This window comes from Ranitomeya variabilis, chromosome 3, assembly GCF_051348905.1.
Source record: "Ranitomeya variabilis isolate aRanVar5 chromosome 3, aRanVar5.hap1, whole genome shotgun sequence".
In the NCBI taxonomy this organism is placed as follows: domain Eukaryota; kingdom Metazoa; phylum Chordata; class Amphibia; order Anura; family Dendrobatidae; genus Ranitomeya; species Ranitomeya variabilis.
This window is the reverse complement of record NC_135234.1, coordinates 2,884,972-2,904,536: the sequence shown is the minus strand read 5'-3', so window position 1 is coordinate 2,904,536 and position 19,565 is coordinate 2,884,972. Positions and strand designations below refer to the sequence as shown.

The 19,565-nt window shown below is 51.5% G+C and overlaps 1 protein-coding gene across 1 annotated transcript in view; it reads right to left on the bottom strand.

Annotated features, from left to right (window-relative positions):
- Window positions 1–19,565, bottom strand: part of GATD3 (glutamine amidotransferase class 1 domain containing 3) — a 116,807-nt gene that overhangs the window by 26,269 nt on the left and 70,973 nt on the right. Inside the window, exons 3-4 of the mRNA XM_077293550.1 lie at window positions 13,314–13,424; window positions 4,096–4,215 (exon numbers count right to left, since the gene is read on the bottom strand). Of these exons, the coding sequence (XP_077149665.1) occupies window positions 4,096–4,215; window positions 13,314–13,424 (231 nt within the window). The remainder of the gene's footprint in view (window positions 1–4,095; window positions 4,216–13,313; window positions 13,425–19,565) is intronic.

The following is a 19,565-nucleotide window of genomic DNA, read 5'->3' as shown; positions in this document are numbered from 1 at the left end:
AGCACTTAGAAGCACATTACATAAACTGCTGCTGACTGCACATAAGCAGCGAGCAGCACTCAAAAGCACATTAACTAAAGTGCTGCTGACTGCACATAAGCAGCAAGCAGCACTCAAAAGCACATTAACTAAAGTGCTGCCGACTGCACATAAGCAGCAAGCAGCACTCAAAAGCACGTTAACTAAAGTGCTGCCGACTGTACATAAGCAGCGAGCAGCACTTAGAAGCACATTACATAAAGTGATGCCACCTGCACATAAGCAGCTAGCAGCACTCAAAAGCACGTTAACTAAAGTGCTGCCGACTGTACATAAGCAGCGAGCAGCACTCAGAAGCACATTACATAAAGTGCTGCCGACTGCACATAAGCAGCGAGCAGCACTTAGAAGCACATTACATAACGTGCTGCCGACTGCACATAAGCAGCGAGCAGCACTCAGAAGCACATTACATAAAGTGCTGCTGACTGTACATAAGCAGTGAGCAGCACTCAGAAGCACATTACATAAAGTGCTGCCGACTGTACATAAGCAGCGAGCAGCACTCAGAAGCACATTACATAAAGTGCTGCTGACTGTACATAAGCAGTGAGCAGCACTCAGAAGCACATTACATAAAGTGCTGCCGACTGCACATAAGCAGTGAGCAGCACTCAGTAGCACATTACATAAAGTGCTGCCGACTGTACATAAGCAGCGAGCAGCACTCAGAAGCACATTACATAAAGTGCTGCCGACTGCACATAAGCAGTGAGCAGCACTCAAAAGCACGTTAACTAAAGTGCTGCCGACTGTACATAAGCAGCGAGTAGCACTTAGAAGCACATTACATAAAGTGCTGCCGACTGTACATAAGCAGCGAGCAGCACTCAAAAGCACGTTAACTAAAGTGCTGCCGACTGCACATAAGCAGCGAGCAGTACTTAGAAGCACATTACATAAAGTGCTGCTGACTGCACATAAGCAGCGAGCAGCACTTAGAAGAACATTACATAAAGTGCTGCCGACTGCACATAAGCAGCGAGCAGCGCTCAGCACGTTAACTAAAGTGCTGCCAACTGCACATAAGCAGCGAGCAGCACTGAGAAGCACATTACATAAAGTGCTGCCGACTGTACTTAAGCAGTGAGCAGCACTCAGTAGCACATTACATAAAGTGCTGCCGATTGCACATAAGCAGTGAGCAGCAATCAGAAGCACGTTACATAAAGTGCTGCCGACTGCACATAAGCAGCGAGCAGCACTCAAAAGCACGTTAACTAAAGTGCTGCCGACTGCACATAAGCAGCGAGCTGCACTTAGAAGCACATTACATAAAGTGCTGCCGACTACACATAAGCAGTGAGCAGCACTCAGAAGCACATTATATAAAGTGCTGCCAACTGTACATAAGCAGTGAGCAGCACTCAGAAGCATATTACATAAAGTGCTGCCGACTGCACATAAGCAGTGAGCAGCACTCAGAAGCATGTTACATAAAGTGCTGCCGACTGCACATAAGCAGCGAGCAGCACTCAAAAGCACGTTAACTAAAGTGCTGCCGACTGCACATAAGCAGCGAGCTGCACTCAGAAGCACGTTACATAAAGTGCTGCCGACTGCACATAAGCAGCGAGTAGCACTCAAAAGCACGTTAACTAAAGTGCTGCCGACTGCACATAAGCAGTGAGCAGCACTCAGAAGCACGTTACATAAAGTGATGCTGACTGTACAGAAGCAGTGAGCAGTAATCAGAAGCACATTACATATAGTGCTGCCGACTGCACATAAGCAGTGAGCAACACTCAGAAGCACATTACATAAAGTGCTGCCGACTGTACATAAGCAGCGAGCAGCACTTAGAAGCACATTACATAAAGTGCTGCCGACTGTACATAAGCAGCGAGCAGCACTCAAAAGCACGTTAACTAAAGTGCTGCCGACTGCACATAAGCAGCGAGCAGCACTTAGAAGCACATTACATAAAGTGCTGCCGACTGCACATAAGCAGCGAGCAGCACTCAGAAGCACATTACATAAAGTGCTGCCGACTGCACTTAAGCAGTGAGCAGCACTCAGAAGCACATTACATAAAGTGCTGCCGACTGCACATAAGCAGCGAGCAGCACTCAGAAGCACATTACATTAAGTGCTGCCGACTGCACATAAGCAGTGAGCAGCACTCAGAAGCACGTTACATAAAGTGCTGCCGACTGCACATAAGCAGCGAGCAGCACTCAAAAGCACGTTAACTAAAGTGCTGCCGACTGCACATAAGCAGCGAGCTGCACTTAGAAGCACATTACATAAAGTGCTGCCGACTGCACATAAGCAGTGAGCAGCACTCAGAAGCACGTAACATAAAGTGCTGCTGACTGTATATAAGCAGTGAGCAGCACTTAGAAGCACATTACATAAAGTGCTGCTGACTGTACATAAGCAGTGAGCAGTAATCAGAAGCACATTACATATAGTGCTGCCGACTGCACATAAGCAGCGAGCAGCACTTAGAAGCACATTACATAGAGTGCTGCTGACTGCACATAAGCGGTGAGCAGCACTCAGAAGAACATTACATAAAGTGCTGCCGACTGTACGTAAGCAGTGAGCAGCACTCAGAAGCACATTACATAAAGTGCTGCCGACTGTACATAAGCAGTGAGCAGCACTTAGAAGCACATTACATAAAGTGCTGCTGACTGTACATAAGCAGCGAGCAGTAATCAGAAGCACATTACATAAAGTGCTGCCGACTGTACATAAGCAGCGAGCAGCACTCAGAAGCACATTACATAAAGTGCTGCCGACTGCACATAAGCAGTGAGCAGCACTCAGAAGCACATTACATAAAGTGCTGCCGACTGTGCATAAGCAGTGAGCAGCACTCAGAAGCACATTACATAAAGTGCTGCCGACTGTACATAAGCAGTGAGCAGCACTCAGAAGCACATTACATAAAGTGCTGCCGACTGTACATAAGCAGTGAGCAGCACTCAGAAGCACATTACACAAAGTGCTGCCGACTGTACATAAGCAGCGAGCAGCACTCAGAAGCACATTACATAAAGTGCTGCCGACTGTACATAAGCAGTGAGCAGAGCAGCACTTAGAAGCACATTACATAAAGTGCTGCCGACTGTACATAAGCAGTGAGCAGCACTCAGAAGCACATTACATAAAGTGCTGCCGACTGTGCATAAGCAGTGAGCAGCACTCAGAAGCACATTACATAAAGTGCTGCCGACTGTACATAAGCAGTGAGCAGCACTCAGAAGCACATTACATAAAGTGCTGCCGACTGTACATAAGCAGTGAGCAGCACTCAGAAGCACATTACATAAAGTGCTGCCGACTGTACGTAAATAGTGAACAGCGCTCAGAAGCACATTACATAAAGTGCTGCCGACTGTACATAAGCAGTGAGCAGCACTCAGAAGCACGTTACATAAAGTGCTGCCGATCACCGTCAGGAGGAATGTTAAAGAGATGCCACATTGGTGCTGGAGCTCGCACTACAAGTAATGGACGTGTAAATCTAAAGGTTCATAAATAAAGTAGTGACATTGCAATATGAGGGAGCACAAATGAGCTGCCGAGACATAAAGATAGAGGACATTAGTGCACAGCTGATGAGCATACCACAACTGGGCAGACTCAACATGGGAGGGTGCCGGCCCCAGAGCACGTTTCGAGGCATCTTTGTCAGGGGGCGCAGGATGGCGTCCTCTCCACAGGGATCACGTTTCCTGCCATAATTGTCCAGTGAAAAGCCGCCCACCGCTGAGTCACAAGTGTAATCTGATGCCTCACGCACCACCCCCGAACATCGCACCCCCGCACATCGCACCCCTGCACATCGCAGCTGAAGGCACAGGAGTGCAGAGGGCGAGGGGAAGGGCACAACTCCGGGCAAAAGAAGACAGAGCTGGCAGCAGAGATACCACAAGAGTAAAGGGGCAAACTAGTGAAAAACCACACGAGGTGTGGAGCACCTGAAGGAGCATCGGACGAAGGCGAAACCATGAGGAGCGAAGGATGGAGAAAGCAAAAAACACAGAACAACTATGTGCTGAAAACACAAAGCGATGATCACAATGAAGAACCCCCCATACTCACAGATTCTTCGCTGCCCCAAACCCTCCTGGGAAAATAACAGCGTCGTGATCCCGAGCATTCAACTGTGACAAGGCTGTGATGTCCCCGCGAGCAATCCGAGCCGACTCCACCAAAACGTTCCTGCAGGCAACACAGCTCAGCTCATATCCTCCAGTCACCTCCAGAGCTGTGCTCACTATTCTGCTGTTACATCGTGTCTTATCCTCCAGAGCTGCCATCACTATTCTCCTGTTACATCACGTCTTATCCTCCTGTCACCCCCGAAGCTGCACTCACTATTCTGCTATTACATCGTGTCGTATCCTCCAGTCACCTCCAGAGCTGCCATCACTATTCTGCTGTTACACCATGTCTTATCCTCCAGTCACCTCTAGAGCTGTAGTCACTATACTGCTGTGCTTGTTACATCATGTCTTATCCTCCAGTCACCTCCAGAGCTGCACTCACTATTCTGCTGTTACATCATGTCTTATCCTCCAGGTCTTTTATTGAATAAAATAAAATACTTTACATGATAATAACAAAGATACATTACAAATAAAACACAACAGAACAAAACATAAGAACAAAGCTCCAATCAGACGACAACAAAAGACAAAAATCACAAAGACATAAACCGGAAATGGAACAAAAATGGAGAAAGTTCATGACCTATAAATCAGGGACGTGAAAGAAAAATTCCAATAAAAATAAAGAAAGCAAAAACTAAAAGACGACAAAATACTCATAACAACACGAATACCCCTGTAAAAATTATAAATATAAATAATAGTATAAAATCACGTTAGACCCCCGGCCCAGCTTCATTCATACTACTATATACAACCCCAACTACATTCACACAGTCCTATATACAATATTATATACAATATATACACTATAAACACATTATACTAAACCGAACAGTATACAACACAGCAAACACAACAAAACCCTACCGGTCCCACTGCCTTACCTTACAGCCCCCCCCCCCCCCCTTACACCACCACATTCACCCCACGACAAACCTAAATACAATACAGTGTACAAGATTAACATTAACACATTTTTTTTTTTTTATTTATTTTTTTTTTTATTATATTTCCATTTTTTTTTTTTTTCTCTCTTTTTACTATTTTTTTTCCTTTTTTAATATATATATATATATATATACACACAGCTACTCTAACTATCCCGCCACCCCTGATCCAGCTCTGGCCACAAAGTTCAGGAATTATCCGAGCTAGGATCAGGCCCCAAAGTTTTTCCCCAGGCGGGGCCTGGGCCAGGCCAGATCAGTCTCTTATCACCGCCGTTGAACCCCCCAATCCCCCACCCAACCTAACTAAGACCCTCTATTATACACACTATATACAATATATACAATACACTATATACAACATATACATAAACCAACATCACAGAACACAACCTACATACTCACCACCCAAGGCTCAAGTTCGATGCCTGCAAACCTTCTATTCAGGGAACAGAGATACAAAACAAAAATCTAGGGTGTAAAGACATCAGCCCACCACCAGGATATAGGAGCGCTAACGGACTAAGGCACCCCGAAGGAGAAACCCCTCCAGAGATGGGCCGCCCTCCGGGCACCCAGTCTTTCGCACTCCAGAGAACGCACCTTCACCAGGGCACCTAGGATGCTGCTACCAACTTCATCTACACGGAGGATTTTACTCTGCGTCGTAACTAAAACTCGTGCGTTCCACGTGAAGTACCTGACCACTGCGCTGACTAAGAATAAAGTGGCTCGGTCCCTTCTCCCGAGGTCTCTGAACGCTCCATAGGCCCACTCGGCATAGGACAGAGTGGCCAGCCGCGGCCAACCAATGGAAGCACCCACCCTGTTGTACACCTCTGTATTAAAGGGACAATGAAGCAGGAAGTGCTCCATGCTTTCCAGCATGGTAGCGCAATCCTCACGGGGACAATTCCTGTCCACGGAGCTCCTGTGCTTCAAATTGTCCCTCACATACAACTTACCTTGGAAGCAGCGCCAAGTCAAGTCCCAATACTTCTTGGGGATCCTACTAGAATTTAACAAACTTAACCCAACCTCTAGATCCCGACTCGGGCAGTCCCTGAGGACCAATGGTCTCTGAAAATGCGAAAGCAAGACCCGCATGTCGAGGAGTTTCCTCGGGAGGGACCTCACTTCCCACATTCCCAGACCCCACCGGCGCATCATTTTCAGAACCGGGGTAACATAAGCCGGGAGATGCCCGTGCGGTGTGCGGAGATCCTTCAATCTTCCCCCTGTCTCCCATTCCTGGAAGAAAGGCTGAAACCATCCTTTGCAGGAGAATACCCACGGAGGAGCCCTCTCTTTCCAGAGGTTTGCCACGTTAACTTTCAAAAAGGTGTTCACTAGAAACACCACGGGGTTCACCATATTCAACCCCCCTAGTCTCCTCGTGCGATAAGTGACCTCCCGTTTGACTAGGTTTAGTCTATTCCCCCATAACATCTGGAAGAACAGACTGTAGACCCGTGTCCAGAGAGGCTCCGGCAAGACACAGACGCTGCCCAGGTAGATTAACAAGGGGAGCAGGAAAGCTTTGCACAGGTCAACCCTTTCCCTCAGGGTCAAAGACCAACCCTTCCATTGGTCCACTTTTTGGGCGACACCCTTGATTCTGCCTTCCCAGTTTTTCGTGGGGTAATCACCCTGGCCAAATTCGATGCCTAGGACTTTGGCATGTTCTTGGGGTTCGGGGAGGGTGTCCGGAAGATCAAACGTGGGATCCCCGCCTCCCAGCCAGAGACTCTCACACTTGTCCTGGTTGACCTTGGACCCGGATGCCTCCGAGTAGCTCTCCACTTCTGACATCACCACCATCGCCTCCTCTTGCGAAGAAACAAAGACAGTAACGTCGTCCGCGTAGGCCACTACCCTCAGGATAGCCTCTGGCGCCAACCCGCCCATCCTCACCCCCGCCAACGGTCCACAATCAACCCTTCTGAGGAAGGGATCGATCGCAAACGCGTAAAGCAAAGGACTAAGAGGGCAGCCCTGGCGGACACCAGATCCCACCCCGAAAGGTTGTCCAATCCACCCGTTTACCAGAGGGAAAGTCTCAGCCCCTGCGTACAAGGTCTTAAGCCAGTCCACAAACCCTCCAGGCAGACCATACCTCAAAAGAGTGGACCAGAGGTACTCGTGGTTGACCCGATCAAAGGCTTTTGCCTGATCCAGGGTCAGCAAGAACCCCTTCCAAAGGCCCGCCCTGCCTTGCTCCACGGCCTCTCGGACACCCAGAACAGCACTGAAAGTGCTACGGCCAGGAACGCAACAGTGCTGGGCCTCCGAAAGGAGCCGCGGTGCAAACTTCACCAGCCTATTGAAGAGTATCTTAGCCAAAACCTTCCTGTCCACATTGAGAAGTGATATGGGACGCCAATTCTCAATGCGTGACGGATCCTTACCCTTTGACAAAATGATCAAAGCCGACCTCCTTAATGATCTCGGCAGAGTGCCCGAGGAGAGACACTCATTAAACACCTGAGTCAAGAGGGGGACCAAGGAGTCCCTAAAGGTCTTAAAGAACTCGGATGTTAAGCCATCCGGACCTGGCGATTTTTTGGGCCGGAGCCCATCGATCGCCAGTCTCACTTCCTCTTCTTTGATCGCTTCTGCCAAACCGCCAAGCGAGAGGTCAGCCCCTGGCTCAGGAACAGCTTCAGCCAGGAAAGCCGACATCCTGTCACGATCCAGTTCCTTCCTTCCCAAGAGGTGCGAGTAGTATGAACTGACGACCTCCAAGATCCCTGATCTGGACCTTCTCAGGGATCCCGTACTGTCCATCAGCCCTGTCACTATCTTACTATTCACTGACATCTTGCAGCTTCTGTAGGGGTCGGGCGAGTAGTACTTCCCGTAGTCCCTCTCAAAAACCAAAGATGCGTGCCTATCGTACTGACACCTCTTTAGCAAGGATTTCACACTGGAGATCGCCTCGCGGCTACCCCCAGTCGAGACAAGTTGCTCGAGTTTCCTCCTCAGGCTCTGATACAGGCGATCCCTGTTCAGGCTTCTGAGGTTCGACAGTTGCCGGAAGAATCTCGCCACCCGATGTTTGAACATCTCCCACCACTCAGACTTAGTGTTACTTAGGCCCAGCAGCGGTACCTGGCTCTGAAGAAATTCCTCAAAGGACCGTCTTACAGCTTCTTCCTCAAGGAGTGACGAATTCAGCTTCCAATAACCTCTTCCCATCCGAGGAGTCTCTGTAACGCTCAGAGAAAACATAATCAAACAGTGATCGGAAAACTCCACCTCCACAACCGACAACGGCGAGGAGACGGCATCCTCCTTCAAATAAAACCTGTCTAACCTAGACCTGCACTGACTACCTCTAAAAAAGGTGAACCCCGCGTGGCCTGTGTTGTGCCGGATGTGGACATCCACCAGGCGTGCCTCACTTACTATCCTATTTAGCGCGACGCAATCGTAAGCCAGCCGGTCTCCAGAACCTCCTCTATCACAGGGTCTCGTGACGTTGTTGAAATCCCCTCCAAAGACCACCTGCCGACTCGAAAATAAGAAAGGTTTGATCTTCATGAAGAGACACTTGCGGTCCCACTTGGACTGGGGACCGTAGATGTTAATGAGCCGAAGCTCCTGTCCCCCCATGGAGACATCTAGGATCAAGCATCTCCCCATTTCTAACTCGATCAATCGTCTGCATTCAACCGCTGCGGTCTTAAAAAGGACCGCCACCCCGCTATACGGCTCGGCCGCAAGAGACCAGTAGGAGGGCCCGTGCCTCCACTCCCGCCTTGCTTTATGCATGGTTGATAGGTCGGTCAACCTGGTCTCCTGCAAAAACAAAATGTCGGCATCAAGTTGGCCGAGAAAATGAAAGGCCGTGTACCTTGCCACATCTGACTTTATGCTGGCAACATTAATGGTTGCCAGCGTCAACGGGGTGGGTGCCGCCATCATGATTGATTGAATTAGATAGCCTTTTTCTTCCCACCCCCAACAGTTTCACCCTCTTCCTCTGACAATGATGAGTTTTTAGTGCGCTTAAGACAAACAGACTCATCCATTCTCTCCTTACATACACTCTGGCCCTTGTCTGGTGGTCCTGATGTAGTCCCCCCCCCCAGAAGGCTTTGTATTTGCCCCCTGAGAAGAAGACCCAGCGACCTCCTGAGCCCCAACAACCTTGTCCGCAACCTCCGGCCCCGGGTCCCCATCGCCCCCCTCTGGAGGGGAGTCCTGGAGGGCCCGGAACCGGTTAGAGAGATCCACCAGAGGGGGGGCGGCTGGACCTTCCAATGGCACCTGGATCAGGGCTACGGAGTCAGAGGGGTCGCACTCCAAGGAGGAGGCTCGAGGCCCGGACCCCCTCTTATCCTTAGTTGTTTTCCTGTTACCCTTTTTCTTTTGCTGTGACCACTCCCCCTCTCCCTCATCCAGACTGTCACCGGATGAAGGTTCCTGGGCAGACATGGCGTCCTTTTGCTCCTCCCTTTCAAGTCTCTTGACTTCCTCGCTCAATTCGCCGTCTTTAGGATCCTCAGCTGCAAGTGAAGCACCCGGGTCAGAGTTTAGGGTCATTACTCCCTGCCCCCTGTTCCCACGGCGCTGCTGCTGCCGCCTGATATTGGATGGCGGCAGCCTGCTCCTCACCGGTTCCCTGCCTCCTCCGCCTCTGCTGGTCCCTTCACCGGCGAGATTAGTCCCGGCTTTCGCCTGTCCCGCACTCGCCGCTTTCAGGACCGCATTGGCAAATGAACGCGGACAGCGACTGAACGGGTGACCGAGGTCACCACACAGGTTACACCTAATTCTGCCACAGGTAGCAGCGAGATGGCCGAGGTCCCCACACAGTGCGCATTTCTGGGTGGCACACTGCGCACTGAAGTGTGTGGGGCTGCCGCACCTGTGACAGACCTTAGGCTGCCCCCGGTAGAAAATCAAGATCCTGTCCCTCCCCAAAAATGTTGAGGAAGGGATATGGGTAACGGTGTTTCCTGAAACCTTCAATTTCACCATGAAGGTCCAGGCTCCTGACCAGATACCATGCTCATCGAGGGTCTTCTCGGGAATACCGACGATGTCGCCATATCGTCCAACCCAGGTGGAGATGTCGACACAGGAAAGTGACTCGTTACTGGTCAAAACGGTCACCTTCCTGACCGAGTTCTGGCGGGATATTGCTACAGCGAGGAAACCCTGCCATTCGGGGCGACCCCGAGCCAGCTCATGGCGAGACCAGAAAAGCTCAAGGCCCTCCGGTCTCACGAAGCTGACATCGAAGTAGGAGGTCCCATAGGGATGGATCAAGGCAAAGATGTCATATGCCACGAAGCCCATCCCCAGCAGGAGCTCAGCAACCTTTGACCGATCAGGACAGGCATCCTTGCTTACCCACTGGAGATGGGCCACGTTCCTACGGTTACTCCTCTGCCCCGGTGTCGGCAGAGACCAGACAGTCTCTGCCCCTCTATCTCGGAAGGCGGAAAGACCGTGTCTCTCTATCCAGAAAGACAGATCAACCTCCCTCCCCTCTACATTGATGGAACTCTCCCCTCTCCTCAGGGCGTCCAGGAAGCGCTGTTGCAAGTCACCATCCTCAGGGTCACCAGACAAGGGCGCACTACTACCCCCAGCAGTGACAGCTCCTGAATAGCTTGGGGCTGAAGACCCCGCCACCGCTGGGGAGGCAGCGGGACCACTACTTGCTTCCCCTCCACCAACACCAGTAATGTTCTCCTCATTCACTCCACCACCACCACTATTCCCATCATTTGCAACATCACTACTCCCATCATTCACTCCACTACTACTCCCATCATTTGCAACATCACTACTCCCATCATTTACTCCACCACTGCTCCCATCATTTACTCCACCACTGCTCCCATCATTCACTCCACCACTACTCCCATCATTCACTCCACTACTACTCCCATCATTCACTCCACTACTACTCCCATCATTTCCTGCACAGCTGCTTTCATTCTTCTTACCATTGCCACCACTTCCCGTCACTTTTTTTCCAGTATTCACACCACTATTTGTAAAACTGTTCTCTGCACCTTCCACAGTAACATCCATTTTCTCCTCACTTGTGTCTGGCTTCTTTGCACTCACACCTGCTGGACCGGGGGAGGGGTGCAGCACCACACCTGTTTTCCCTTGATTGGTGCTGGCTCTCTGTTGTGTCTTTGGAGCGCCTTGCCCCCCCACTGCAGCAGTTTGTATTTTATTATTCTGGGCCCGCTGCTTGTTGGGGGGCGCCGCCTGCCCCGCACCCACAGACTTCGGGGTCCTGGTGTCACATTTGGGTGCTGGAGCAATCTGTCCTCCCGTCGCAGCAGGGCGCCCAGTGTTCCCTGCAGATGATGTTTCCTGCTTTTTTTTTCCTTTTTGAACTCGCTGCTCCCCTATCGCAGCCGCGTGCCTCTCCTCTGTTGAGGCGCACTGCGCCCCTGTCACAACAGTGCGCCCTCCTTTTGCCGCACCATGTTCCTCGGACCTGCCCCCCACAGCCCCGGCGTCGGCCGGCTCAGCCGTAGTGAGCAGGGATGGAGTCTGCCCACACCATCCCCCTTTCGCAACGGCGTGGACATCCCCCTCGCCCCCCTCAGCCCCGGCGATAACCGGCTTAGCCGCAGAGGGCAGGGAGGGAAACTCCTCGGGGTCCCCTATGTCCGGCGCCGTGAGTACCTCCACAGCCTCGCCCCCTGCACTGTTCCCCGCACAGACGGCAGCACCGCCGGACGTCCTCCTCCTCTCCCCACCTTGCCTATGCCCCGGACCCACTGCAGAGCCCGTGCGTTTAGGTTTGGTGGGGTTTACACAGGAGGTGGTAGGTGTAACATCATCCATCAGTACATATCTGTAACTCACCACCTCCCGTGCGGTCTCCTTCGTTGTCTTCTTCCTCTTCTTTGTTTCCTCTGCTGGCTCGTCCTCACCAAAGGAAAAGCGGTCCAGGTTCACTGGAGACTCCAGCTGTCGGATCTCCTGTAGCAGACCGCCCTCCTCCTCTTCCTCCGCTGACACTCCAGCCTGTGCTGTCGGAGTCCTCTGCCGTGCCGGGAGGCCGCTTCCCTGTTGTCGGCTCTGCGACTCACTCTCCCGGCTGGTTCCAGCTTGTAGGACTCCAGTTACAGCCACGTCGTCGTCGTCCTCCTCCTCGTCGTCGCTTAGGACGCCGGCTGGCGGCTCTCCTGAGGTATTTAACCCCTTCATTTCTGAGAACCGCCGCTGGTTCTTAAACCTCTCCAGGAAGGGACCTGCACTTTTCTCAATCCCCTCCCGGAGGAGCACTAACCGGGCCACCTCATCTCTGAGGGCTCTTAACCTCTGGGAGGTCACAGGTTTCTCCTTGTTAGAGGCACGGGTGTTCAGGATTCGTGCCTCCTGCAGCTCCTCCTTCAGCCCGGTCAGTGCTTTGCCGGCGTCCTCATACTCACGTAGCATGGCGACCACTCGGGAGGAGAAGGTACTCGTGGACTCGCTGGAGCTCTTCTCCCCCCAGGATGTTCCTGGGCTCTCCTTCCTGGGGCCTGGGGTGCCCCTGTCTCCCTCTCTGGGCGGACGATGAGCCGTCTCAGGGTTGGAGTAGGTGGGTATGGTTCTTCTCACCCGTCCTGACCTCCTCAGTCCCTCTTGGGCCGGTTGCTGCTGCTGCTGCTCTCTGTCCCCCGCCGGCACAGACCGGGGAACAGAAGCCTGGGAAGCCATGCCGGCCTCCCAGGAAGCCTGCCTCTCCCTGGGGAGAAGAGAGGCAGACTCTGGGCCTCCTGCTGGAAGTGCTGGAGCTCACAAGACAGGTGCTGCTCCTAGCAGGGTGTGACTGATTGTGGGCACCTGTCCTCCAGTCACCTCCAGAGATGCACTCACTATTCTGCTGTTACATCGTGTCTTATCCTCCAGTCACCTCCAGAGCTGTGGTCATTATTCTGCTGTTACATCGTACCTTATCCTCCAGTCACCTCCAGAGCTGCACTCACTATTCTGCTGTTACATTGTGTCTTATCCTCCTGTCACCTCCAGAGCTGCACTCACTATTCTGCTGTTACATCGTGTCTTATCATTTAATCACCTCCAGAGCTGCAGTCACTATTCTGCTGTTACATCGTGTCTTATCCTACAGTCACCTCCAGAGCTGCGGTCACTCTTCTACGGTTACAACATGTATTATCCTCCGGCCACCCCCGAAGCTACGTTCACTGGGCAGTCCTGCCGGCTGTGGTACCTGCTCTCCTGTGCGGCTTCTCCCTTACTATGGTTGATCACGTGCATCTGAGGGACGTCGGGGGCGAAGATCTCCACCTTAGCTCCGGCACGACTCAGGTGAACCAAAATCCTGCAATACCGCAGAGCGAGCAATCAGCGAGGAGCACATCAGGGGGCACAGTGAGGAGCACATCAGGGGGCACAGTGAGGAGCACATCAGGGGGCACAGTGAGGAGCACATCAGGGGGTACAGTGAGGAGCACATCAGGGGGCACAGTGAGGAGCACATCAGGGGGCACAGTGAGGAGCACATCAGGGGGTACAGTGAGGAGCACATCAGGGGGCACAGTGAGGAGCACATCAGGGGGCACAATGAGGAGCACATCAGGCGGCACAGCGAGGAGCACATCAGGGGGCACAGTGAGGAGCACATCAGGGGGCACAGTGAGGAGCACATCAGGGGGCACAGTGAGGAGCACATCAGGGGGCACAGTGAGGAACACATCAGGGGGCACAATGAGGAGCACATCAGGGGGCACAGTGAGGAGCACATCAGGGGGTACAGTGAGGAGCACATCAGGGGGCACAGTGAGGAGCACATCAGGGGGCACAGTGAGGAGCACATCAGGGGGCACAGTGAGGAGCACATCAGGGGGCACAGTGAGGAGCACATCGAAGGAACATCGAGGGCACAGCAAGGAGAACATATGATGGAACAGCACATCAGAGGGAACAGCAAGGAAAACATCAGAGGAACAGCGAGGAGCTCATGGGAAGGAACAGTAAGGAGCACATCGGAGAAAAAGCAAGGAGTACTTCAGGGGGCACAGTGAGGAGCACATAGGGAGGCACAGCTTGGATCATCGGGGCACAGAAAGGAGCACATTGGAGGGCACAGCGAGGAGTACATCGGAGGAACAGCACAAAGCTCATTTCAGGAACAGTAAGGAGCACATCAGGGGGCACTGCAAAGAGCACATCGGAGGAACAGCGAGGAGCCCATCGGAGGAACAGCGAGGAGCAAATAGGGGGAACAGCAAGGAGCACATTGGAGGAACAGCGAGGAGCCCATCGGAGGAACAGTAAGGAGCACATCGGAGGAGCAGTAAGGAGTACATGGGAGGAACAGTGAGGAGTACATGGGAGGAACAGTGAGGAGCACATCGGAGGAACAGCGAGGAGCCCATTGGAGGACCAGTGAGAAGTACATCGGGGGAACAGCAAGGAGCACATCGGAGGAACAGCGAGGAGCTCATCGGAGGAACAGTGAGTACATGGGAGGAACAGCGAGGAGCACATGGGAGGAACAGCGATGAGCACATGGGAGGAACAGTGAGGAGCCCATTGGAGGAACAGCAAGGAGCCCATCAGAGGAACAGCGAGGAGCCCATCGGAGGAACAGCGAGGAGCACATCAGAGGAACAGCAAGGAGCACAGTGGAGGTACAGTGAGGAGCACAGCAGAGGAACAGCAAGGAGCACATCAGGAGGGACAGGGGAGGAGCACATGGGGGGCACAGCGAGGAGCATATCATCGGTACAGCCAGGAGCATATAAGGGCACAGCAGGGTGCACATTGGGGGAACAGTGAGAAGCACATCGGGTCACAGCAAAGAGCACATTGTTGGAACAGAAGGAGAAGATCAGAGAACACAGCTAGGAGCACATTGGGGGCACAGCGAGGATCACATTGAGGGGCAGAGCAAGACGTACATCGGAGTCACAGCGAGAAATACATCAGGGGCACAGCAAGGAGCACCTCAGAGGAACAGCAAGGAGCAAATCGGAGGAACAGGGAGGAGCACATCAAGGAGCAGCGAGGAGCACTTCGGGGAAACAGCGAGGAGCTCATCAAGGGTACAATGAGGAGCACAGTGGAGGAATAGTGAGGAGCACAGCAGAGGAACAGTGATGAGCACATCGGTAGGCACAGCAAGGAGCACATCAGAGGGAACAGTGAGGAGCACATCGGAGGAAACAGCGAGGAGCACGTCAGAGGAGCAGCGAGTGTCACAGGTGTGTCAGGTGTGACAGTTATCCTGGATCCTGCTGTAGAAGGTCTTTGCATTTAGATCAAGCACCTTCTTGATTTTTGCATCTCTGTTGCGGAGCGATATTCTTCTCCCTCTAGAACCAATACTTACCACCACCTTCTGCTGCTAATCACACACCTGTGCTGAAGGTTTAAATACATTCAATTGCTGCAGCATGGTGTGGGTATTAGCTCTTACTTTCCTCAGTCTTGTTGGAAGCTCTAGCAGTCAGTTAGTGTCTTCCCTGAAGATCCTTGGAGGATTGTTGCGTGACATTTCTGTTGTCTTCTCAAACTGTTTTCCCCCATCTATCTTCCCTCTCTGTCTTTAGTATTAGTGGAGACTGACTAGTGCTTACCCCATCCCCTCCCTCTGTAGGGCCTATCATTAGGGTCAGGCAGAGATTAGGTTCCTGTTCGGCGATAGGTGCAGAACTTATATAGTGACATTTAGGGCAGACAGGGTAATTTTAGATCTGCCTTTCTACACACACACAATGCAGCTGCACCCCCCCAGTCTTGGCCCGGGAAGCGATCTAACACCAGCTTGGCAAAGCTGTTCCTTGCATCTGGATGTATTTATCCTCCTAAGCCACAGGCCAGCCAAGATGATACCATGATATAACCTGTAAGTGTGCTCTTTTCAACGTTAATCCTATTTTATTTTGTAATCTGTAATGTATATACGAATTGTCTCCTTTCGAATATCTTTTTATACTTTGTAAACACTGCCTAATTTTTAATGGAGTAAAATATTTAACTGCTAGCTTGTCTCTTCTGCTCTATTATTAAGTGAATTGCGCTACTGATTTGTGTTGGCTCCGGACCCAGTAATTGGAGCAGGTGGCAGCATACTTTGTTCTGTGCGATTGGGAATCTTTGCAGCGACGGCGGCGTTGATAATTATAGTTCCCGCCTGTGTGGGAGTAGTTATATCGCCCTCGCTGCAGCGTGCCCAATAGCTAGTACATAGCAGGCAGCCTTTCTGGTGACTAATTACCCTAGGTGCAGTACCTAGTCTGATCTGAGGGTAAATAGGGCGCCAGAGAGCTGCAAGTTCCAAACTGGAACTGGGAAGTGGCATATAGATAAATCCCCTTCAGAAGGAACCAGGGGCAACCAAACAACCCTGGTTCGTGACAAATTAGTGTGAGCGGTGGGGACGATAAAGATATCCTCCCCGGGATCCCTGACATACTGCTGGGATCCGTGACATAGTGTTGGCAGCACGGTGTGAACCGTGACACTGTGTTTTTTCGGTGTAGGTTTTTTCCGGATTCATGGTCCCGTTTCTGTGCTGGCAGAGCAGCTACAGAGATTGTCACTGGAGGTGACTGACCTTTGTTCTGAGGTTCAGCAGCATCGGCAGCAACTGCAGACTCCTATGTTGGGGGACTTTGCTGGTGGGCAGGTCCAGCTTGAACCCAAAATTGCCCTCCCGGACCGGTTTTCAGGGGGTAGAGACAGTTTTTTTGTATATAAAGAAGCATGCAAATTGTATTTTAAAGTTTGTTCTTACTCCTCTGAGGATGACGAGCAACAAGTGGGAATTGTCATTTCACTGTTGCAGGGGGATCCTCAATCCTGGGCTTTTTTCTCTGCCACAGGATTCTATGTCTCTGCAGTCTGTGCAACTGTTTTTCAGGGCTTTAGCCTTCATCTATGATGGCTCTGACCATATTTCCTTGGCCGAGTCCAGGTTGCGTCACTTTCAGCAAGGGAGTCGTTCAGTGGAGACCTATAGCTCTGAATTCCGCAGGTGGGCAACTGATACCAAATGGAATGACCCAGCTCTCTGAAGACAATTTTGTCATTGTCTTCCAGAAAGGTCAAAAGATGCCTTGGCAGTGTATGAAACGCCTGAGTCATTGGAGGCTGCCATGTCATTGGCTATACAGGTGGATAGATGCCTGCAGGATAGATGGGTACGACCACCTTCTCCTGAGCCCTCTTTCCGGGACAATACCCCTGTGTCGGGGGGAAGGTACGGGGGTGAACCTATACTTGTGGAGTTAGAGGAACCCATGCAGGTAGGAGGTGTGTCCGCGTCGTATGACTCTCCCGACATTTGCAAGAAAAAGGGCATGTGCTTTTTTGTGGGAGAAAGGGGCATTTTATTAAGAGACTCTTTTAACCCTTGGGAGCCTGGAGTTTTATTATCAAGGGGTGCGTTAGTCTTCAACCTGTAATTCTCGGTTTGTCCTGACAGCAGACGTGGTGCCAGAGGGAAGGACTGAGAGAATGTTTGTAGACAGTGGAGCAGGAGACAGTATGGTGGATGCAGAGTTTTCTTGCTCTTCCTTAGCTAAGCACATTCCTATTTACGCCATTGACACAGCACTTCTTGCACAGAGAACACTGACACAGATTGTACATAAGACTGAGGGTGGGGTCTTTGCATTACGAGGCAATTCCTTGCTATGTCCTGGAGGGTCTCCCCACTCCAATGGTTCTGGGTTTACCCTGATTGGTGAAACATAGGCTGACTGTGGATTGGCAACCTAGAGTAATTGTGGAGTGGGGAGATTACTGCCATGATCACTGCCTAACCATTTCCATTTCTGCAGCATCTACGGAGACCTTTTTGTCTGTCATTGAGGATGTATTTTCTAAGAGGGGGTGTCAGGATTTGTCCCCCATCGGGCATATGACTGTCCTATTAACCTGACCCCCGGAGCCAAACTACCCAAGTCCAGACTGAACAATCTGTCCGGTCTTCAGAGACAAGCCATGAAGGATTTTATTACTGAGAGTCTTGAGAAGGGACATATCAGACCTTCATCTTAGCCCATGGCAGCAGGGGTCTTTTTCGTGAAGGAGAAAGATGGCGGTCTCCGTCCCTGTTTAGATGTCCGGAAATTAAATTTCCAGAGTCTGGTTATGCCTTTCGGTCTGACCAATGCACCTGCGGTGTTCCAGAATTTCATTAATGATATTTTCCATCATTTGGTTGGCAGATTTGTGGTGGGCAGGCATGGATTAGGTTCCTGCCCAGCGATAGGTGAAAAACCTATATAGGAATGTTTAGGGCAGACAGGGTGATTTTAGATCTGCCTAGGGGTCTCTATTCCCCTCTTTCCTAGTGTTTGGGCTCCCCCTCCCTCTTCCCTTTGTTGTGCACTTACTTGTCCTTCACCCAGCGTGACAGCTAGGAGCACATCGGATGAACAACGAGGAGCACGTCAGAGGCAAAGCGAGGAACAGCGAGGAGCACAATCATTGAGGGACACAGCGAGGAGCACAGCGTTCAAACAGCAAGGCGCTGTTAGGGTTGGCGGAACGCACCAAATAATTATAAGGATGGTATAAGGTGCGTTCGCAGCCTGGGGTCCACCGTGCAGAGATGACACCTGCTGCTAGGTAATGGCGGACAGTATATGACAGTAAAATGTGAACACACGGGTTAGCTTCACCCGGTATGTAAGGAAGCGATCCCTGTTGCGTCACAGGGCCGCAATACCGCAGAGTGAACGCTAGTATTGGGTCACAGGACTCTGCTCCAAGGACACGGGGTTAGAGTCCCTGTAGACCACTAGCGCTCTGCGCCACAACTGCGGTGCCAGGGAAAAACCTAAATAATGATTTACAGAAAAGTGTGTACAGCGCCGCTCTGGTGGACGCCACTGACCACCCTGACTAGGGCCAGGAAAGCACACTAGTTGCGCAAGGTGCCGCACTGGCGGTCGCTGCTAATTGACGCTGTGTACTCGTGCCTAGACCTGGATGGCACAGTCTGGCGCTAGGCAGCTCAATCACCCAAGTACATTCAACAACACTAGGGATGGGTACGATAAAGGAGCTTTCACCAGACTCAGTCACATCCACTCACACACGATTTCTGATTTTTACTAGCACATGGCCGAGCGTCCATGCAAACCTTTTATATCTGTAGCCTTCCAGGACCTTCCTAATGCTCCAATCGGAGCTGCTACAGGACCTGAGCATGTGACCCCCGACCACCAATGAGAGGTCGTCCCGTGGGCATGCTCAGTAGAAGAAAAGCAGGACTTAGTCCCTGTAACATCAGCTCGCCGCTGATCAATGCTGGTTACAAACATAGTAACATAGTAACATAGTTATTAAGGTTGAAGGAAGACTTTAAGTCCATCTAGTTCACCCATAGCCTAACCTAACATGCCCTAACATGTTGATCCAGAGGAAGGCAAAGGCTGAACCTGGAGCGGCAGCTATAACCAGACGCACAGCATCAGCTTGAGCCAGATGCTGGGACTGACATCTC